Raw genomic sequence first — 23,633 nt, forward strand, 5'->3', positions numbered from 1 at the left:
TACAGTTCTAGTAAAAATCATGCAGTTAATTTATTCAATCAGACATGGTGAACACGATTAACAGCAGTGATTATATATTGAGAAATGAATGTAGTAATGTAAAGAAAATATGGTAGTTTTGTATGTTGGTTTCATGGTTGGCATCATCTGATGTTCTCCGAGGGGTTGGCATCATCTCTTCTCAGGAGATGGGTCATCTCAAATCTTCATAAGAGGCTGGATCCAGAATGAAGCTTGTGTAATCTCTAGTTATCTTGGGACGCCTAGTCCGTGGCAGAAACAAAAAATCAAGAGAGAGAGAGAATAATTAGTGTAGCTGCTGTTCATTACATTTCAAGCAAAGGAATGATAATGTTCATCTGATCAGATATAACTGGAGATGCATCATGTGAATGCTTGGCTAAAGCGATGTGTCTTTAATCCAGATTTAGACAGAGAGTGTGTCTGAGCCCCAAACAATATCAGGGAGGCTATTTTCAGTAATGTGTTTTTACAAAATTAATTTCAACATAAGATAAGGATTATTTTATGTATTTCTGTAGAGATTTATGTTCAGGGGAAGACAGATACTGCACTTTATTCATCCTAGTAGCACACGAACTAAAGATTACAGTAACACTACTGTTTTACTGTTACTGTTTTATTATAACTGACGTTAATAGTAGTAGAATGTTCAAGTACAGATCAATTACCATACCAGCGGTGTGTCCATGATAGCACCATTTTAAAGCTGTATTTAAAATGAATTAAAACAACAACAAAAACAACAACAATGATAATAAAGTAAATACAAACTTTTTCCAGCATGTTAACTTTATCGACATTTTCAGTGTTTTGATTATAAATGCATGTCATCTGATCACTTTAACATTAGTTAAATACTGTTAACAGTTCCAATTCAACAACAAGGACATACACATATATAAATAACTAAACCTATACAGCATACAGGCACTATAGATGTGATACAGTTTTTGTTACCGATTGCAGAAATGAAGAATTTGCAAAGTATGTGATTTTAAATGTGCAATTGCAACTTCATCATTACAAATGTATTTACAAATATTTTAAAATAGATGACATACAAGTTTAAATAGAAATAGACCTTTTGATTATAGGTTTGTGGAGCAATTTTAATGGAAATATTAACCATGATTACAAAAGACAAAGTCTAAAGAGATCCTTTGTGCCAGCACATGTACATTGTAAGAGCTCTGGAGAGATACAACCTGCTTTTTTATATAAGTGATGTCTTTTTGACAAATTTCCAAAAATTAGCATTTTACCACCAAAAATATAAGTCATTCCCCACAAGTAGCCTTTAATCCATCATGTTAAATATGGGTTTCTTGTTAATATTTCCCACCATTGGTTCTTTATCCAGTGACAATTTTTGTCATCATTTTAAGATGATATTAGAATTGAGTATATAAAATCCATGTCAAATATTCCAGGTGTTTGAAACTTTTGCCTCTTCATCCCAGATGTGAATTTATGTGTCATGGGGTCATACAAATTACGCACAATATCCCACTCAATTACTGCAGAATGGACTATATGGAAATATCATATAACATCATAAAGTAGGCTATGTATCTACATTTTTGGGGAAATATCCATCTAAACTTGCACAATTATGCATGCTCCACCCCAAAAAGAGAGGGCATGCAAATACACGTACAATAGGCTACTTACAGAAACAAAATGAGGTGTTACATATTCAAATGAGGCATATATAATCCGCACATCTCCTCGCCGCCAGGTGTACAGATCAGTGCACATCTCTACAGTAGTTATGGTGTCCTGCATCACAGATTGCACTGAAAAGCCCATGCGGCTTTGTTTCGAAAGTGTGGGTAAATTCGTAGGGCTCCACCCGTGGTGGTTTGTCACTTTACCGCTGGCAGTGTCCGCAGGTCTCGGAGGAGGATTTTATTTATTGAACGACCTGAAATCCAACGACATAGTGGAGCAGTTTACACCGAAAAACGGCCGCGCTAAAGTGGAGAGGCGTTTCTTTCAAGAAACTTTTCCACAAATTGACTCACAATTTTCAATTATACGATTGAACACTGACGGGGTTTTTGCATCTTTGATATTCTCCTGTCAAACAAACATACTCAGTGTTGCCGCACTAGAGGAGATCATCCGCATAGATGGAGAAGTTAGAGGAATCACCACAGCTTGTGACGCACAGCAGTTTGTGTTTTCGGATATTTGTGCAACTGTGAACGGAACATGCAACTCCAACGTAATGCTTGATGTTCTAGATTACAATTCCAGCAACATTGATTTTGTCAACATTAATGTAATTTCTTGTATTAAAAACAATCAAGCCCTGCTCATATTTAAAAAGTAACGCAAAAGTAACGAAATGCATTACTTTCCATAAAAAGTAACTAAGTAACGTAATTAGTTACTTTTTTAGGGAGTAACGCAATATTGTAATGCATTACTTTTAAAAGTAACTTTCCCCAACACTGCTGGCTTCAGGAATTTGTAGACTTGCTCTCTAATGTAACAACTTTTGAAACTGAAGTAAGTAGGCCTATCTTTGTAGTCACTGAATGTGTATGACCATTGTGTTAAAAATTTTGTTTCCCAGTTTTGAATCTTCTAATAAATTCCATATAAACAGTAAAATTCACAGCAAAAACTATTAAGAATGCTACATGAAAGATTAATTTGGTGAAATCTAAAATGACGTGAGCTCAATCACAATAACATTTTAACTCTTGTCAGTTTTCTAAATTATGGAACACATTAATGTTGCATAATATTTTTGCAGGTCACATAAGACTGCTTAACCTTTTGCATATTCTGTGGCTTCAGAAAGTAGACACTTCAGCCACACTTAAGAGACATTGCATCATACCATCAAATGCCATTTGCAAACATTTTATAAAATGTTTTGTGGTGAGCTTTATAATAAATGCCAAATGGTTTGAGCATTCATACATTAACTTTATATTTAGGGTGGTTTCTGTAGCCTATCTCATACTGTGATTCTTAGTATAATCAATCTTAAGTATGTGACTAAACGATCATTCTTTTTCTCAGGTGTCTTATTTCACATCCATGTCAAGACAACAGGAGTTTGAGAAGAGTACCCAATCTGTCACTGAACTTTTTGCTATTACTTATTTTCTTGCCATCTCATTTTCAATAATATCTTACCTATAAGGTTTGTGTAATACAGATCGTGAACTAAAAACATTTAGGTTACAAAGCTGATATTAATTGTAAATAGTCATCCATTATTTAATTTTGCAGGTTTGACAACGTGAGGAATAAAGCATGGGTGGCTTCTCTTGGAGTTTTCTCCACTGCACAAGCAGTGCTGTCCAGCTTTGGGTTGCTGTTACTCATAAAGGGGCCATTTGTTATTACTGTGGCATCTTCTCCGTTCCTTATTCTTGGTAAGATACGGTATCTTAGATAATGTTTATTATCTTTACTGTTTTGAACCTATTCCTACAATTGGTACAGGATCTACAAATCTGATTCAAAGCTTATGAGTTTTCTAATAAAAAAGAAAAAGAAGGGGAATAGTGATGTAAGCTCCACTGCATAAACAGAAATAAATTGGTCCCCAAACTGAAGTGTTATCTAAACTATTTAGTAATATACAATCCCATTCTAAAATTTTGCTACTCTATATTTTATTTTACAGCCCAAAAATATGTCATATTGAGAATCTTTAAATGTACTGAAATAATTTCAACATTTTGAAGCAAAATTCACTATTAGAAGACTCACTAGCCCAACATCTGATACACTTTAACTCTTGCTTCCATTTTGGACAGGAAAAAAAAAAACAATAATTACATGGTTTTATACATGTATAACTGACAAATAACTTAAAACAACATGGCGGCGCGCACAGACGCAGCGGCTTCTCTCTCTTTCCCGACAGAACAGTGTTTTCGTGTTTTTTTGTCTTGTAAATCATAATCTTTTTGTACATCTTTGTCACGTCTGCTTGTCTTTAAGCGCGCATACAGTCGTGAGTTTCTGCTCGATGTCGGCAGAATCACATTTTTAGAGTTAAACTCAGTGCACGCCGAAGAGCTGCGGGAGCTCGGTCTGCTCCGAAGGCCTACTCCATTCACCGACCCCCACTACTGCATCTCGCCCACAGCGGAGGCGCTACAAGCGGCGTGAGAGGAAGCAGAAGAGGGGTAAGCACGGAGGTATCCGAGCTAGGCTAGCGGCCAACCCACACAAGCCAGCTATCCCCACCATCGTACTGGCGAACGTACGCTCTTTGGACAATAAACTGGACTACATCCGACTACTTCGCTCTACTCAGAGGACTGTAAGAGACTGTTGTGTTTTTGTGTTTACAGAAACATGGCTTAACAACAGCGTACCGGACTGCACCATACAGCTCGACCAGCTAACATGCTATTGAGCTGACAGAGCTCTCGTCGAGGGAGGTAAGATCCGCGGCGGCGGGCTTTGTGTTTACATCAATGATGCATGGTGCCGCAACGCTGTTGTGGTCTGCAAACACTGCTCACCCTTGGTGGAGTTTATGTTTATTAAGTACCAGCCGTTCTATCTACCTAGGGAATATACGGCCATACTGCTTGTTGCTGTATACATCCTTCCCAGCTCCAACAACAACAACAGGAGTGAGGCACTAAATGATCCAGTGAGCAGCAGACAGCACACCCAGATGCTTTTCTCATCTTGGCTGGGGATTTCAACCACGCAGACTTAAAGAGTGTGTTCCCAAAAATACACCAACACATAGACTTTCCAACAAGGGTAAAATATACTCTGGACTTTGTTTACACCACCCAGAGAGGAGCTTACAAGGCCCTCCCCCTCCCCCACCTCGGAGCCTCAGACCACATCACTGTCATGCTAATGCCTGCATACAGACCGCTCGTTAAAGTCATCAAACCAATACACAAACAGATACAAGTGTGGCCGGAAGGGTCGTCAGAGGCACTTCAAGACTGTTTTGACACCACTGACTAGAATATGTTTAAACAGGCTGCCACACACAACAACACTACAGACCTCCAAGAGTACTCAGAGACTGTCACTGCCTACATCACCAAGTGCATTGATTGGTCACAAAGTCTATCACTATCAGGGCCAACCAGAAGCCGTGGCTGACAGGGAGGTCTACAGACTCCTGAAGGCTCGGAACGCTGCCTTTAGATCTGGAGATGAGGAGGGCCTGAAGACAGCTAGGGCCAACCTTTCCTGCGGCATCAGAGAGGCCAAGAGACAGTACTCCAGGAGGATAGCTCATCGTTTCAGCGACAGCAGAGACACTCTGAGCCTGTGGCAGGGTATACAGACAATTATGGACTACAAGCCCCCACCACAGACCTGTGACAGCACCATCCCCCTGCTGAACGAGCTGAATGCCTTCTTTGCTCGCTTTGAGGCACAAAAAAATACCACTGTACAGAAGACTCCACCTCTTCCCGGTGACCAGGTGATGACGCTGTCCCCGGACAGTGTGAGGAGATCCCTCAGCAGGATCAATGCAAGCAAAGCTCCGGGTCCTGACAACATTCCTGGGCGTGTACTGAAAGACTGTGCAGTGGAACTCACTGATGTCTTCACAGACATTTTCAACATCTCGCTAAATCAGGCCGTTGTCCCCAGATGCTTCAAAGCTACCACCATCATTCCAGTCCCGAAGAAGTCATCTCCATCCTGCTTCAATGACTACCGTCCAATCGCACTTACTCCTATCCTCATGAAGTGCTTTGAACGGCTAGTCATGCACCACATCAAGTCTGCCCCCCCTTCCTTGACCCCTTCCAGTTTGCATATAGGTCCAACCGCTCGACCGATGATGCCATCGCCACTGCCCTTCACCCAGCCCTCACACATCTGGACAAAAAAGACTCATATGTCAGGATACTGTTCATAGACTTCAGTTCAGCATTCAACACAATCATCCCTCAAGAGCTCACTCACAAATTGGTCCAGCTGGGGCTCAACACCTCTCTGTGCAACTGGCTGTTGGACTTCCTGACCGGGAGACCTCAGGCAGTACGGGTCGGCATTAACACATCCAGCACCATCACACTGAACACTGGGGCCCCCCAAGGATGTGTGCTGAGCCCCCTCCTCTTCACTCTGCTGACCCACGACTGCACACCGTCACACAACTCCAACCTTTTCATTAAGTTTGCGGATGACACGACTGTGGTGGGTCTCATTAGCAACAGAGATGAGACAAACTACAGGAGCGAGGTGAGCCGCCTGGCCGGGTGGTGCAGTGACAACAATCTCTCTCTGAATGTGGAGAAGACGAGGGAGATTGTTGTTGACTTCAGGAGAGTACACACTCAGCATGCCCCTCTGACCATCAACGGTGCGACTGTGGCGAGAGTGAGCAGCACCAAGTTCCTGGGTCTGCACATCACAGAGGACCTCTCCTGGACTAACAACACTGTAGCACTGGCCAAGAAAGCACAGCAGCGTCTCTACTTCCTCCGCAAAACCAGAGCCCCAGCCCCCATCATGTGCACCTTCTACAGAGGCACCATCGAGAGCATCCTAACTAACTGCATCACTGTGTGGTATGGCGCTTGCAACGCATCCTGCCGCAAGTCACTTCAACGCATAGTGAGAGCAGCTGAGAAGATCGTTGGTGTCTCTCTCCCCTCCCTCCAGGACATTTACAGCACCCGTCTCACCCGCAAAGCCCTCTGCATTGCAGGTTATCCCACCCATCTGACACACAGCTTCTTCAGTCTGCTGCCATCAGGGAGGAGACTGCGGAGTCTCCAGGCGAGTACCAGCAGACTGAAGGACAGCTTCATAAATCAGGCTGTCAGGAAGCTGAACTCTCTCCCGTCCTTGCCCCCCCTCCCCTCTTTTACCCCATGAAGCACTGAACACTGATACTACGACCCCCCCCCCCCCACACACACACACACACACACTCCCCATCCACCCACTGATTACTACCTCATCCAGCATTGACTGCAAACTACCTCTTTGGATAGTCTGATAAAAGACTGTTCTCTTGTCACTTTAACAGACTGATAAGCTCTTCTTGCACTACACATATATCTCCACAGTTTTGTTTTATTAAACTGGTTTGCACTCTATCTGCCATGTGCCTTAAACCACTTTATCTATCTCTTTCTTTATTTTTCTACAATGTCCTCATTTGTATATCTGTATAGTTGTATGTACATATGTTTAAACTGTATTTATCTGTATTTGAACGTCTACTGTCAGTGTTTAATGTTAACTGTATGCACCAAGGGTCTGAGAGTAACGCAATTTCAATTCGCTGTATGTATGTGCTGTACATGTGGAAGAATTGACAATAAAGCAGACTTGACTTGACTTGAAATATGCATATATTTTGAGACATGGACAGATTTGCAATGCCATATAGAATATACAGCTGTATACAGTGTTATTTGATCCCCTGCTGATTTGGTATGTTTGCCCACTGACAAAGAAATTATCAAGTCTATAATTTTAATGGTAGGTTTATTTGAACAGTGAGAGACAGAATAACAACAACAAACAAACAAAAATCCAGAAAAACACATTTCTAAAAAGTTATAATTTAATTTGCATTTTAATGAAATAAGTATTTGATCCCCTATCAATCAGCAAGATTTCTGGCTCCCAGGTGTCTTTTATACAGGTAACGAGCTGAGATTAGGATCATTCTCTTAAAGGGAGTGCTCCTAATCTCAGCTCGTTTACTGTATAAAAGACACCTGTCCACAGAATCAATCAATCAATCAGATTCCCAACTCTCCACCATGGCCAAGACCAAAGAGCTATTCAAGGATGTTAGGGACAAGATTGTAGACCTAAACAAGGCAGGAATGGGCTACAAGACCATCGCCAAGCAGCTTGGTGAGAAGGTGACAACAGTTGGTGCGATTATTCACAAATGGAAGAAACACAAAATAACTTTCAGTCTCCCTCGGTCTGGGGCTCCATGCAAGATCTCACCTCGTGGAGTTTAAATGATCATGAGAACGGTGAGGAATCAGCCCAAAACTACACGGGAGGATCTTGTCAATGATCTCAAGGCAGCTGGGACCATAGTCACCAAGAAAACAATTGGTAACACTACGCCGTGAAGCACTGAAATCCTACAGCGCCCGCAACGTCCCCCTGCTCAAGAAAGCACATGTACAGGCCCGTCTGAAGTTTGCCAATGAACATCTGAATGATTCAGAGGAGAACTGGGTGAAAGTGTTGTGGTCAGATGAGACCAAAATCGAGCTCTTTGGCATGAACTCAACTTGCCGTGTTTGGAGGAGGAGGAATGCTACCTATGACTCCAAGAACACCATCCCCACCGTCAAACATGGAGGTGGAAACATTATGCTTTGGGGTTGTTTTTCTGCTAAGGGGACAGGACAACTGCACCGCATCACAGGGACGATGGACGGGGCCATGCACCGTCAGGGCCAGGGGATTGAAGCCAGGGCATTGAAAATGGGTCGTGGATGGGTATTCCAGCATGACAATGACCCAACACACTCGGCCAAGGCAACAAAGGAGTGGCTCAAGAAGAAGCATATTAAGGTCCTGGAGTGGCCTAGCCAGTCTCCAGACCTTAATCCCACAGAAAATCTGTGGATGGAAGGTTCAAATTGCCAAACATCAACCTCGAAACCTTAATGACTTGGAGAGGATCTGCAAAGAGGAGTGGGACAAAATCCCTCCTGAGATATGTGCAAACCTGGTGGCCAACTACAAGTAATGTCTGACCTCTGTGATTGCCAACAAGGGTTTTGTCACAAAGTACTAAGTCATGTTTTGCGAAGGGGTCTCATTAAAATGCAAATCAATTTATAACTTTTTTTTTTTAAATGTTTTTCTTGATTTTTTTGTTGTTATTATATCTCTCACTGTTCAAATAAACCTACCATTAAAATTATAGACTGATCATTTCTTTGCCAGTGGGCAAACGTACAAAATCAGCAGGGGATCAAATAATTTTTTTCCCACTGTATATAACGGGTTCTTTTCTAAAAATGGCCATGTGATTTAAAAAAAAAAGGTGCTAAGGAGGTGACACATCTTACCCCACACACTGTAGGTTGCATTGGATAAATGGGACAAAATGCATTAATGCAAATGTACAAAGAGCACTACATTTCATATTCTCCACAACTGACAGATTTTAATTTCAAGATGTGAAACAGTTTTTTTAGGAATCGGTATTGATGACATGTTTATCATGATCTCCAGCTGGCAATGGACCAACATTCAAGACACAGTGCCAAAACGCATGGCTGATACCTACAGAGAGGCAGCTGTTTCCATTACTATCACCACCCTGACTGACGCGCTAGCCTTTTACCTCAGCTACAGCAGTCTCTTCGGCTCTGTCCAGTCTTTCTGTCTGTATGCCTTCTGCCTGTATGTCTTGTTCTGCCTCTATAACATCACTTTCTTTGGAGCTTGTTTGGCTCTGAATGGCAGAAGAGAGGGGGTGAACAGACACTGGTTAACTTGCATGAAAGTCCCAGAAGAGGTCCCACCAGGACGGTCTAAAGTGTATACTTTCTTTTGTGTTGGAGGATCTTATGACCATAACACAGGCACTGAGGAAGAGCACCCAATGACACTGTTCTTCAGGAAGTATTATGGACCATTTTTGACAACAGTTTGGAGTAAAGCTTTAGCAATTTTGATTTACTTAACATACATTGCTGTTAGTGTTTATGGTTGCCTGCAACTTAAGGAAGGCATTGATCTCAGGAACCTAGCACTTGATAAATCACACATCATCCAATACTATGAAGCTGAAAAGACATACTTTGATTATTATGGTCCAAATGTAATGTTAGCTATCAACGGCACATTTCCATATTGGGAGGAGAGCAAACGCCATAAACTTGAGTTGTGTATTGTACAGTTTCAGGAACTGAATTTCGTCAAGACATCTGGGCTTCATTCCTTCGAAAAATATGCTGAGGAACACAGTAAGAACATCAGCTCAGAAGTCAATTTAAAAGACATCTTTATGAGTTCCTGGACCACCAACCAATGCTCAAGCAGGATGTCAACATAACCAATAACGACATAGCTGCTTCACATCTGTTTCTTCAGACAGTTGTTCAGAATTCAACCGAGAAGAGCATATTGAACTCACTACGGAAGACAGCAGAGAGCTGCCCATGTCCACTGTTGGTCTACCATCCAGCGTTTATATACCATGATCAATACACAGTAATAGGGTATATCACTCTTCAGACCGTCATTGTGGCAACCCTAGTAATGCTGCTCATCTCCCTTGTGCTGATTCCAAATCGTCTTTGTGCGTTGTGGGTTGCTTTTGCCATCACTTCAGTCATATCTCATATCTTTTGCCATCGCTGCTCATATCTCTTAGACGTCTGTGTCCAGTACAAAGCCCAATGTGAATGAAAAAGTTGTGGAGGCAATGACACACCTGGGCTACCGGAACTTCAGGGGGCTCGGTCTACAATTGTGGGTGTGGTTGTGCTTTCAGCAGCTACAGAACGTTCTTCACCATTGTGTTCTTAGTCATTACTTTTGGGCTGCTTCACAGCATTGCTTTTATTCCTGTATTTCTAACTTTCTTTGGATTTTGCCACAAATTATGGTAGCACTGAATTCAAAAATCAAACTTCAGCTTTTTCTTCAAGTGTCCTATCTCCTTTTCAATAAACTTGTAAAATTATCATTTTATTAAATAAAAACCAAGAAAAAAAAGAGTTTCTTGTATTTACTTTTAAAGCACTTAGAAGCATGTTCAAAGTATAGTGAAGGCAGATTTTCAAGTGTGTTGTTTTAAATGTTTTCAACATATATTATCCCAGAAATGTGCAAAATGTAATGTAGTTGTAATTCATAGCGAGCAACAGTAATATGATTACAGTAACATGTAGACTGTCATTTTGATACGGCGACATTTTATAAAACCTGAGTGATTTCTGTTCCTCCAGTTAAAGTCGGTTCACCATATTTGATGTGATGGATTTCATTGAAAATATATTCATTTGTGTTTCGAAGATGAGCGAAAGTCTTGAAACGTCAGAAGTGTGAGTATTTGATGTGTAGCTCCATCAAAAATGAAAATGATGTAATTTTAACTGTGTGGCTTCTAGAGGAAAGCCAATTACTTTTCAAAAGCAAAGAGACTTTAACTGGGTGAAAATCCTCAGACTTATATTTTGGGCCAGTAAGCAACCATCTAGAACAACTTGGCACCAACTTTTGTACTACTTGAATTTTCTTCATATGAAGCATTTAGTTTAGACTTGTTTGTGTAATGGTAATGTTCTTGCAATGCAGAAGTTTTCACATTACATGAAAATAATTATGCAGAGTTATATTTCCTTTATTCAGTTAAGATCCCATTCATTATTTGTGCAACAGCTTCAAAAGAAAAATCGATTTGAATTACAAACCAGGCAGAAAGCAGACTAAAATCAATCTAATACACTTATATACAATTATACACTGTCCTTGTTTTTATTTTATTAATTATAAATATATACTGTATATACACAACTAAAACGAGCTTGGGTAAAAGGCAAACATAATGGGGGCAAGGTAAACTCAGATGCAGAGCTACTGTACATGAATAAATATGTAGAATAAACCGATTGTACCAACCACTGGAACGAGAGAAATGCAGAACAAATATCACATTTTAGTCTCAATTTTGTTTTATGATTGCATGATCAAATTGATGCAAGAGAGCAAGTATTTAAACCTATAACATGGAACATATAATATTCCAGATGGTACAAAAATAGTCTTGTGAAGTTCATGAAAGTGCAGAAATAGAGCTCAAACTACACCAGTTTATTGATTACTGGGCCACTTGGAATTTCTTCTCAGAAAGTATATCTAATAGCATACTGGGGTTCTGATGCATTAACTTACTGTGACTTCAGGTATTTTGAAGCAGCATTGTTCACAAGCAGACAATATGATATGCATCACACAAATAATATAAATGTCCCAGTACCAAAGAGCTTTGAAACATTCCCTCAGAGAAAAATACATTTCCTTCCATTTCTCAAAGGCCACCATGCAACATATGCTCAGCCTGCCTTAGACAATTCCATCAGAAACAGCGAACAGCAATTTGTTCCTAACTTTATAGAAACTGGACTGTTGCTTACAGCTTAATGATTTATTCAAAATCAGCATCTGCTCCACTACAAATAAGGCAGCACCTACTGTCGATGGGACAGAAAAAACACTGAAATGGACACTAAATGAGTTAAATTCCCACATTAACAATTTCTTAGGAAGATCCCAAGCATGTAAAACTAAAACATTTTTTCAGAGATCTGGCTCAGGAAAAAAAAAAAAAAAAAAAAAATTACCAATGGGGAGTGTTGGCCTACCAAGCTCTTGGTTGCATATGTACATTCATGTATTTAGGGTTCCATTGTCCTTTGTCTGTAGGTCCTGGTGAGCCCTCATCTGCTGCCTAATGCCTTTCCCTCTAAAACAAGTTGGATCTCTTTGGCATCCAACGTCTCATACTGCAGTAAAGCCTCGGCAAGATTTTTGTGTTCCTTAGAACGAGACTTCAGGAGCACTTTAGCACGCTCGTATGAATCCTAGGAGAATTCAAACAAATATGTGAGCCAAAAAATGTGAAAAAATAGTAGCTGGTATCAAGAAATGTTAACAGCAGGCTGTTGAGTGCTTAAAGGGTTAGTTCAATCAAAAATGAAAATTAGCCTGTGATGTACTCACCCTCGAGGCATCCTAGGTGTATATGACTTTCTTCTTTCAGACGAATCCAATCAGTGTTATATTAACAATTGTCCTGACCCCTCCAAGCGTTACAATGGGGGTAAGCGAGTGCTTTTTGTCAACAGTCCACAAAACGCTAACACAGCTCCGGGGGGGGGGTGAATAAAGGCCTCCTGTAGCGAATCCATGTGTTTTTGTAAGAAACATATACATATTTCAAACGTAATAAACACTTTTTCTCACTTCCGCTGACTGTGGTACGCGGAAGCCGTTCCGGCGGGTGACGTAGGACGTCAGTGCTGCGTGATTAGTGATGAACGCGTAGAGAAAACAAAACAAAACACCGGTCCCAAATTAGAAGCACAAAACGAGGATTTGTAAAGAAAAATGTCAGAGAATTTTGATATAAGCCAAGAGGAGACTGGTTTTCCTTTGATAAAGTAAGGAGACTTTGCTTCCTTTGCTCCTGTAAACAAACTCGCGGCACATCTCAGGCGCACACGCGACACACCTTATTTCACGTGTTCTGGACTGTTGACAAAAAGCACTCGCTTACCCCCATTGTAACGCTTGGAGGGGTCAGGACAATTTTTTATATAACACTGATTGGATTCGTCTGAAAGAAGAAAGTCATATACACCTAAGATGCTTTGAGGGCGAGTAAAACAGGCTAATTTCTATTTTTGGGTGAAATAACCCTTTAAAAATGCAATGTTGAAGTACTGATTTGAGGATCGAATTAGATCAGAACAAAGTTTACCCTCAGAAGTATCCTGACTTCATGTTCAATGGCTGCCTGAGTTTCTGGGCTCTGCTTGGTGAGGTCAGCATATGTCATGACACCCAACTATTAAAAAAAAAAAAAAAGAATGACACAAAAATCTAATTAATACTCAATAGCTCTTGGGACAAAAACTTCTAAAAACCTACATATATATATTGTTTTTTTAACCTAGTGAGCTGCCTTGCTTTCTATTGAATTCTAACTGTCATGGAAACTCAAGCATCAGATGTGAAATGGTCTACTTAATTTATTTGAGTTTTAGCACAAAATAAGTAAATTATTTAATTTAGCAAATAACATGCAATTTATTTTCCTGCTTAATATTTTTCCTTAAAAAGTCTTTACACATGAAAATATGCAAGTTAATGACATTTGGCATCAATAAGTTTGAACTCTTTCAAAAAAAAAAAAGTAAATAAAATTTCACAATAACATCCATATATATGAATATGTATATGTAGTAAGCAAAATAATCTGCTAAATATGACAAACCTTTTCACTCATGCCAAATCTGGTCACCATCATTTTGGCTATTTTTGTAGCACTGTCAAAATCACTTGATGCTCCTATGTGACAACAACAAAAATATTACCCAGATGAAATAAACAGAAATAAGTGGTCACTCTATAATCTATATAGACTCTATAACCGTATACTGTTTCCATCTAGTATAATAAACAAATATTGTGAATGACACTGCAACAAGGGCAAAGATTACTGCAACATACCAGTAGTTATATTCTCACTGCCAAAGATGAGCTCCTCAGCCACTCGACCGCCCATGCTGACGTCCATCTGGGCCAGAAGTTGAGAACGAGTTTCACTCCAGCGATCACTCTCTGGGAGCATGGACACCTATAGAGAGAAAAACAAAAACACTGGCACTAAATCAAGGCGGACTGTCTCGCACTTGAAAAATAAAAATGCAGCTCATATCTCTAAAATATTCTAACCCTGACTTTACAGTTTCAACACAAAATTATTAGGGCTGCACGATAAATCGCATGCAAATGTCACGCGCATCTCGTCAGTAAAGCCGGTTCTGTGATTAGTAGTAAATCTCCATCACGTGCATTCAGATGGAGCGGCATTTAATACACAGAGCCGTAGGTCACTGACAAGCTACGCAATATCGTGTTCATAATAGAAGTCGATTCATCTGCGATTATGAACATGATATTGCGTAGCTTGTCAGTGAACTACGGCTCTGTGTATTAAATGCCGCTCCAACTGAAAGCACGTGATGGAGATTTGCTGCTAATCACAGAACCGGCTTTACTGACGAGATGCGCGTGACATTTGCATGCGATTTATCAGGCAGCTCTAATATTTGATAAATGTTTTTAAGGGACAAAACTCTCACTTACACATATTTGTGAATCGGATTATCAGAAAGTTGATGACATGGTAAGCAAGTGTGTGAATACTTTGAATAAAAAGGGAAAAAGGAAATAAAAGCGATATATCTGTCATACAGTGTTTTCGTGGCTGCGGAGTGTCAAGTGACAAGCATGAAGCATCACCATGGAAACATTCTAAAATAATAGTCGCCTAAAAAAAAAAAAAAAATACTTTTTGGGTAGGGTTGGGGGGGGGGGGGGGGGGGGGGGGTCAGCTAGAATATTTTAAATTTACCAGTGAAATGGCTTAAAATATACTCACATGACCCAAAGTGGGGCCTCTCGGCATAATAGTGGCTTTATTTATGGGCATGGCGTCTTTGGTGTAGTATGCAATAATAGCATGGCCTGACTCGTGATACGCTGTGATCTCTTTATTCCTCTTGTCAATCTGTGCGCTCTTGCGTTCTGGCCCTGCAGAGAGGAAAAGTCAATGGAAAACAAGTGATAATCCCAAACTTCTGCAACTGAAAAGAATTAGTGCTTCTCTGATGGTACGCTTTGACTGTGCCAGCATCTATTTCATGCACACAATATGAATAAGCTGCAACAGGTAACAGGGCTCCAAATGAAAAACAGAGCCATTGGCCCCTATAAGAAAAAAAACTTACAATCATTTTTTTAGGTGCCACAGAATAAACTTATTTATTATTATTATTTACATTTTAACATTTCAATCATACTGTCATGTGATTATGTCTCATCTTTTCTTGATTTTATCAGCATTTTAATCAGTCTTGTAGATGACTTGGGAACTAAGGTTCACTTAAAGTGGGAACTAAATGTCTTTTCCAATTTGAAATAGTCACAAAATCTGAAATTCAGGGGTAAATGTGTCTAATATGAGCAACAAAATGTACTTTGTGCAGCATGAGTTAGAGGCACCTACCCATCAGTATTTTGTCCTTAGCAAACTCCAACTCCTTCATGGTCACCATGTCTTTCCCATCCACAGCTGCCTTTAGGGCACTTTGATTAACAAGATTCTCCAGCTCGGCTCCAGAGAACCCCACCGTTCCTCTGGCAATGACCTCTGCCTCCACAGCTAATCCAGAAAATGTAATAATCCTTAAGAACATTTACTTGACTTCCTGTGCGATTACTATTTTTTAACACCTTACAACATTAAGAAATGCGTCTTTAACAGACAACTTACCACTGTCTACTTTAATTTTTTTAAGGTACCACTTGAGGATTTCAGTGCGGCCCTTCACATCTGGTCTGGGGACAGTGACCTGCATATCAAAACGGCCTGGCCGGATCAGAGCACTGGGAAACAAGACAGCATTCAGATTTTCTGACCAATCAACATAATATTGAAAAAAGACTTTAACAAACTCACAATAACACATACATATTATCTTTTGGCATACTGTAAAACAAGCAGGCTTTAGATGTTCAAAAAGAAATATACGCACTTATCCAAAGCTTCAGGGAAGTTTGTTGCTCCAATTACGATGACGCCTTCATTTGGCTTAAACCTGCATTATGTTGAAAAGCAAAATTTAGTGAAGGCAACTCAAACAAAGATTGCAATGGAGTCACTCGGAGTAGCATGGCTCACCCATCCATCTCTGCTAGAAGCTGATTGATTGTCTGTCTAGAATAGGGGTGCATGGGGGACTCAATCCTCTTTCCGCCAACACTGTCCAGCTCATCAATAAAGATAACACAAGGAGCATTACCTTTAGCTTCCCCTAGAGAACAAATGCAGAAGAACTGCTTTAATACATGCATACAATCCTTCATTCACCAAGTAGGCACAGGAGAGCGCTTTAGGCTCCTGACTTTCACTGATTTGGCACTACGCAAGCTAGGTACTCACTGAAAAGGTTTCTGATTCGACTGGCACCAACACCAACAAACATCTCATCGAACTCTGAGCCAGATGCGTAGTAGAATGGCACATCTGCCTCACCTGCCACAGCACGGGCCAACAGGGTCTTTCCTGTACCTGGAGGCCCAACCAATAAGATTCCTATGAAAGGAAAAAAATAAATAAATATGGACTGCTGTTATGGTGTCTTTTTTGATCCTATCCTTTTTGAAGCTTGACACACGTGGTCACTATGAACTACTACTGGATGGTAAATAAGTAAGGTGTAAGAATATTTCCAAAATGTATTCCACAGAATAAAAAAAAAGAAAATCATACAGGTTTGATAAAACATGAAGATGAGCAAACAACAGTAGAATTTACATGTAACTACTCATTTAAATGGCTCTGGCTTGGAGCCTTTCAGCAAAAGTATGTTCTTGCCTTTAGGCAGCTTTCCTCCCAAAACTGTAAACTTCTGCGGGTTCCGGAGGAACTCCACCACTTCCTGCAGCTCATTCTTGGCCTCCTCCACACCCTTAACGTGCTCAAAGGTGACATTCTTCATCTGGACAGGGTCCACTGCTGAGTCCAGGCCTGATGTGGTTCGGAATCGTACTGTCCGGAATGGTTACATTATAGTTCACACTCCAAACACACACACACACACACACACACACAAAGCACTACACAAAGCTTTCTCAAAGCCACAAAAGAGGCATTAAAGGGGTAAACCAGCCAAAAGAGCATTAATGGCTTTCAATCCAAGCCAAAACATTTATTAATAATTCAAATTTTATATTCACACTAGTAGACATGACACACAGGATATAAACTACACTGAATTGAGGAAGACAAATCACACATGCAGAAGATTCTAAATAATATTTACCTGATAAGAAAGGTGTTTTTGAGAGGCCATATAAGCCCAGCAGCAAAAGCACCAATAGTATCAGTCGCGTCCTCCTTAATGATTCTATTGGAGATGACAATATGATGTTTTTATAAATACAACAATAAAGTGAGAAAGGAAACAATCATATCAGGTTTAGAACCTTTCACCATTCAGATCACGATAGACCTTAGTCAGGGTAAAAACAAGGCTGTGCAAGACAAGACTACCAGTATTTACAGTACTGTGTGAAGGTACTAGATCACATTATTTTCAAAACTCACACAAATGGTTTTATGGAGCTTTTGTCTACTGAAAGCCCTAAGACAACTTGCCTTGGGTTCTCTGTGTTAGGGCCTGTGCTTTTAGGAATCCCTCAGCAAAACCAGTCTTAAAAGCATCATGCTGACCATCAGGAATGTTTTTGTTTTTCAGGAGCTTGTCTAGCGTTTCAACATCTTGCCCTTTGTCTCGTGTAAGGAAACCCTGGTGGACAAAAACATAAATAACATTAAAATGGCCATTCAAACCTTCACTTTTAAAAAGGACATTTACAATATGCTAAAAAACCCTTAAAGCACAATTATTAATGGGATAGTTTATATCAGGGATAGGCAATGTCAGTCCTGGAGTGCCGATGTTCTGCAGAGTTTAGCTCCAACCTTGAAAAAAAACCCTCACCTGCCTGTGTTGTAATAACTTAAGTAAATAAACGCTACATTAGGGTAACATAATTTAAAAGAAAGCGCTGTATTACTGTGTGGGTGACCTTAATAAATGATGGTGTAAATCCTTCAGGCTCCCCTGAACTTTCCAAACCTCCCTGTAGACGACGTGTTTTGGACTTCAGAGTTTTAAAGCCACGATTTGGGACCATCACTGAAAAAAGAAAGAATTAATATTAATATTAATCTAAAAAAAATATTAATATTTGATGAATGTCAGCTGGAAAATACACAGATCATGTCAAATGAAGTTGCATGTTTAGTGTGTGACAACTGAATAGTAAAATACTATATACTTTACATGGCAAATATTTGAGATCTGAACATAATGTTTGGAGAGGTGACTTGTTCTGCTTAGAGAACACAGGAGTAACGCCGCCCATTCTTGAAAACCCTGAAAAGGAAAGCAGAAAATAAACAGTTAATTCATGTGGTAAATTTAGCCTTCCAACATGAGAAAGCTGCACAATCACAATAATATATAATAATCAAGATTACAGTGATGGATGGCTGCAGCAATTAACTATTGAGTGAATTGTTGAGGGTGGTTTAAGTAGTCTCATTCACAGATGTGCATTTTATGACTGACATTTCTTTGCGGCACAGGAAAATGCTAAAAACTGCTAAAGAAACCAGCTTCAGTCAACTTCAGTGACAGCTTCATTGAATTACAATGGACGGAATCATCAAAATACAATATAGTAAGTTTTATAATTTGAAATCAATAAAACAAGATTACAAAATGAAAGTAAATTAACAGCTCAGGTATCGATAAAGTGAAGAAAAATGTATTTTTTGTCTGACCATGTTTGTTGTGAAAGAACGAATCTGAGGAAAGATGGGAAGTCCTCCAGATATTTGGCACAGTCCTCAGTTGTGAGAGCGACTCCTGATGAGTAACACAGGGCAGAAGCTTCTGCACCAGCTCGTCTAGCTGGCTGACCCCGAGATCTGTCAAGCCTAAATCCCGGAGGGTCAGTGATGGCTTCCCAGCACAACACCACAGATGCAGAATTTAAAGAGGAAAAACATGGTCAGGATTCAGAAGAGCATCATTCATTTAAAAGCTGCTAACATCCACATTTCCATGGCAATAGAGGGGACAAAGGCAGGGTTCCAATAACCTACATGTGTACAGTATTTACCAGTGAACAGATGAATGTAATTACCTCTGTGCAGTTCAGATCTTGTTCTGATGTGTTCTCTCTGAGTTTGTGATTGACTGAAGTATTGCTGCTCACTGAACCCTTCAGAGAGTGCAGGGCATTGATGAGGTGACTCAGCTGGACTGTTACCTGTGGAGACAAACAGCAAAACCAAGTTTTTCTTCTTTTGTGTCTTGAGAATTACATTTTTATAACAACTTTAATTAAAACATATAATTTGTATTGGGGTGTTTGAAATTCCACAATGTAAATAATACATCGATGAGTATTTAAACATGGAGTAAAAACAATGGTTAGACCTTTACATTTTTGATTGTGTGAAAACGATTTATGCATTTCTCAAGAAACAAAATCAGTTTCGCCCATAATGAAAGTTTTATCTGAAGTTAGCGTACTCATTCATCAAGGAGACAATAGTATCTATAAGGTTGACTCTATCAGTAAAACAGATTGCAATGTCTGTAACATATTAGACATATTTGTGATATGCGTGTGTGTGTGGGGGGGTCCCTTATGAAAAATATTTTCATTTCCCACGAACCTGGATTTTTTAAATTATGTAAAAAGCCTGCGTATATTATTTAATGTCAGTCTGTTTTTAGGATACACGAATGAAAGCAATGAACGTATTCTTAGCTAAATGTCATTGATATTTATGTTGGCTATTAAAACGTAACTTCCAAGCCTGAAGCTATAGAATATATTAAATAATTAATCACACTTGAAACACTGTGGTGGATTAAATGTTCATGACTTTAAGGGAGATTTAAAAAAAACTCTTCTGCTGTGATGCATGTTCTTTCATTGGTATCAACGCAAATCATGGTCTTAAAACAGCATTTTTGTAAACACAAACCGCCAATAACACTGCAATCAAGTCAGCTATAACAACAACGACGACTAGACTAATAACATAACATTGCCTTTTCTGCATGATGTTCGAAAACCACTCGCGCACATCTGAAGTGCTGCTTGTTACATATGCTAGCTACCCAGCTAGCCTGCGTACGTTAAGTTACGAAACCCGCTGCCCTATATAGACAGTGATTTGATAACTACCTGTGGCTGAAGGGAAGTAGAAAGAGAAAACATTTCCGATTTGCTGATGACAATTTTCTTGAAGACAACGGGAGTTTATTGAATTGGAGTTACATGTAATGCCCTCCACCGGTGTCCTCTTCCGCTCAACTAGCCTCGCTGACACTGCGGAGACTCATCAACATAACGATCTACAACATCCGGCTTAGAAGATGACAAAATAAAAGTCCATAACATAAAATAAGATTAAACAGATTTTGAATTTATGTAGCTTATCAGTCAGGTGTAAATACTGCCATGTTACTGCATGTAAAGCGCACGGTACAATACAATACAATAAAATATAATACAATATAATTATGATCAAGATAAATTGTTCTTATTTCGTAAGCATCCTCTGTTGCTTCTGAAGGGCAGTAGCCTACTAAATGAAACGAACAAAAAAAGAAGTTCTTTAAGCAAAATAAGAAACAATTACACATTAGCATGCTGTTCATGAAGATGTTTTTGAAATTGCTACAGTGGGGAAGCAAGGTTGCATTCTATCCCCACTTCTCTATAAATAAGCCTAAGGATAAGCATTGAGAAGTTGAAGATCATGCTTGTGAATGCCATTGACTGAACAAGGAGGTAGGGTTGGGTAGTGTAATCTCTCAGAACAGAGTTGCAGAAGCATATATTAAATGCATCTGGAAGGCAGCAGCCATCTTCTTGAAGATGAATCAAATTTGGTTATTACCATCCAATTACGCCTATTTACCATCGTGAACCTGACAGCCACATATGCCAATGAGGCCTGGAAGGCATCAGCGAGTATCAACAAGAAGTTTAATATCTTCCAGTAGAAAAGTCTATACCAAATCTTTAAAAAATCTGATATTATGATCATGATAACTAATGTTGAAGTACTTCGAAGGAATGGCACATGACAGCTCCACATCATTGTTGCCCGAAGAAGACTCCAACTGGCTGTCCATGTTCTTCGAATGGAGAACAATTAAATCCCGAAGACAGCAACAATATGGTTAACTTCCCTTGCCAGACGCCAATAAGGATGCTCATGGAGGGGAATGTTTGTTCAAGACTTGAAGGCACTCAACATCAAACGGGGCAGTTTTGAGGAACTTGCCAAACACAAGAAAAGCTGGACAGCACTTTCTGCTGGATACACTACCTAACATGAATAAGGAGAGGGATACAGATGTCAAAAGCACTCTTTAACATCTGTAATGTGACGTCGTTGATGATTCTTATGGGATGTAAATGTTGGCTCCACAACTCAGGCTGAGGTCGCCAAAATGTTCCCTTTGCCTGATAGAGGAGGTCCTTCCTCTGTAGAATCAAGAAGTGGCTGCCGATAGCAGCTGTACCATCCCAGGGAACCATGATTAGTTCTGCCGGAGTGGGGCCACCAGGAGGACCGAGCATCTGTCCTACCTTAATTGACTGATGACAACAATCAGGGGAAAGGCATACAGATGCACACTGGGCCATTCATGGGCTGGCGTGTCCTGGTCCTTTGAGAAAAATATTGGGCAATGAGAGTTGTCTTCTGAGGTGAAGAATTCAACCTTCCCAAAGGCACTGCAGATCATTGATCATTTAAACCATCTGAGGGTAGAGTTCCCGTTCCCCTGTAGACACTCCACCCTGGGACAACATGTCCACTCCCTAGCTTAACCCAGCTGAGTATACCTGCCTGATACAGCCGAGGAGCCTTCCAAGGGGCCACAGCCCTGACACAGCTGCAGGTTAGCTTGAAGTGGATGAATCCCAGATGCCAACCATGGGATGGAATGCAAGCTTTCAGCAAATATTTAAGGGGCCGCACAAGGAGCAGGCCCATCGGAACGCCAGGGGAGGCGGCTGCCATTAGGCCCAGCATTCTCTGGAATGTCTTGATCGGAAGAGAGAGCCCTACTTGAATGATGCAGCAATCCTTTGAATGTTCAAAGAGCAGAGTCAATATCTGCTCCCAGGAAAGCGATTCACTGGCTGGGAGACAGGGAGCTCTTGGCTGACTTGATCCTGAGCCCCAAGTGACGGAGAAGCAGTCATGGCCTAATGGTTAGAAAGTTGGATTTGTAACCCAAAGGTCACGGGTTCAAATCTCGGTAGTGGCCGGGATTGTAGGTGGGGGAGTGAATAACCAGCACTAGATTGCAAGTATGGGTCACCATACTTGGCCACACATCACTTCACTTTCACTTGTGCTCTGACTGAGCTCCTTCTGTCTCAGAGGGGAGAGGGCTGCAGCCATGCACTTTGGAAAGGTGCGCATTGTCAGAGTCTGAATGGAAGGACTGTATATTGGCAAGGCACACCCCTTTGAACATGAATCTCAAGAATTGTCCATGAAAAGGAGCTATTTGGATATGAATGTAAGCATCCATCTAGGCAAAACCTTCTTTGTAAAAACTTGACACACTGAGAGCTGTAGGGACCGTTTCTATAGCGCCTTTCACGAACAGACACTCTGCTTCGGATCTGAGAACATGAGCATCGTTGCCACGCTCGAGATAGCTTCCCAAGCCTGACCTGGGTGGCGAGGGCTCTGAGCCTTTCTATTGGCAGATCACTGCACAAAGGCAGGGAACTGACACTCATTCTGCTGTAAAGAGGAGAAGTGCCTTTTTTTGTTATTTGGTCTGGGGGGTTTGAAGGCAAGCATGAAACTTCGCAGCTTTGGGCTGAGGCTGAGCGGACAATGGTGCAGGCTTCACGGACTGCTGAGTCAGTGGGGCCATGTAGCAACTTGAAGTGGCCATCAAGATGAAGCGCCTGGGCATGAAGGTGGAGCATAGCTTGTGATGAGCTGAGGGAATCCTGCAGGGCTTGTAGGGTTGAACAGCCTTGGAAGAAGTGTCTCATAACCTCTTTTTTAGCACTGTCAATGGAGGTGAAGACAGAGAAGGCAGAAGCTGTGGGCTGAGTAGAGAGCGTACCACAACTTGGTAAGTTCTTCATGAACATTCAGAAAGAATGGTGCAGGTCTCAGGCAGGTGGCTACCCAGGTAGCCAAAATGATCTGGCCCGATAACGGCCCAAATCCGGCAAGCCGGAAGAAATAACTCGGCCCAGATGCGGTTGCCGGAATCTTG

At 40.7% G+C, this 23,633-nt stretch overlaps 1 protein-coding gene and 1 pseudogene across 2 annotated transcripts; one reads left to right on the forward strand and one right to left on the reverse strand.

Moving 5' to 3' along the window:
• The first annotated feature begins 1,795 nt into the window (after positions 1-1,795).
• Positions 1,796-10,598, forward strand: LOC306881592 (patched domain-containing protein 3-like; annotated as a pseudogene). The gene is made up of 5 exons: positions 1,796-2,308; positions 3,061-3,184; positions 3,274-3,419; positions 9,177-9,970; positions 10,078-10,598. The product of its transcript is annotated as a patched domain-containing protein 3-like (transcript).
• A 712-nt stretch (positions 10,599-11,310) lies between these two features.
• yme1l1b (YME1-like 1b) lies at positions 11,311-20,717 on the reverse strand. The gene is made up of 18 exons (XM_079436096.1): positions 20,554-20,717; positions 19,498-19,623; positions 19,133-19,313; positions 18,630-18,722; positions 18,373-18,482; positions 17,939-18,089; positions 17,604-17,687; positions 17,156-17,329; positions 16,721-16,873; positions 16,460-16,592; positions 16,314-16,376; positions 16,052-16,164; positions 15,785-15,940; positions 15,158-15,309; positions 14,224-14,350; positions 13,988-14,061; positions 13,472-13,558; positions 11,311-12,572 (listed from the first exon to the last, which is right to left on the reverse strand). Exons 1-18 carry the CDS (start codon positions 20,584-20,586, stop codon positions 12,429-12,431), a joined length of 2,154 nt encoding a protein of 717 aa, XP_079292222.1. The 5' UTR covers positions 20,587-20,717; the 3' UTR covers positions 11,311-12,428.
• Between the last annotated feature and the right edge of the window lie 2,916 nt (positions 20,718-23,633).

Source organism: Barbus barbus (genome assembly GCF_936440315.1).
Source record: "Barbus barbus genome assembly, chromosome: 15".
Lineage (NCBI taxonomy): Eukaryota > Metazoa > Chordata > Actinopteri > Cypriniformes > Cyprinidae > Barbus > Barbus barbus.

What these genes read in the sequence shown, in the direction of transcription:
- yme1l1b (XM_079436096.1), bottom strand. Translation starts at nt 20,586, where the DNA reads ATGTTTTCTCTTTCTACTTCCCTTCAGCCACAG. An exon ending in AAAAATTAAAGTAGACAGTG is followed by an intron (nt 15,941 to 16,051) that starts GTAAGTTGTCTG and finishes TTTCTGGATTAG; the next exon opens with CTGTGGAGGCAGAGGTCATT. An exon ending in GATTTGGCATGAGTGAAAAG is followed by an intron (nt 13,559 to 13,987) that starts GTTTGTCATATT and finishes TTTTTTTAATAG; the next exon opens with TTGGGTGTCATGACATATGC.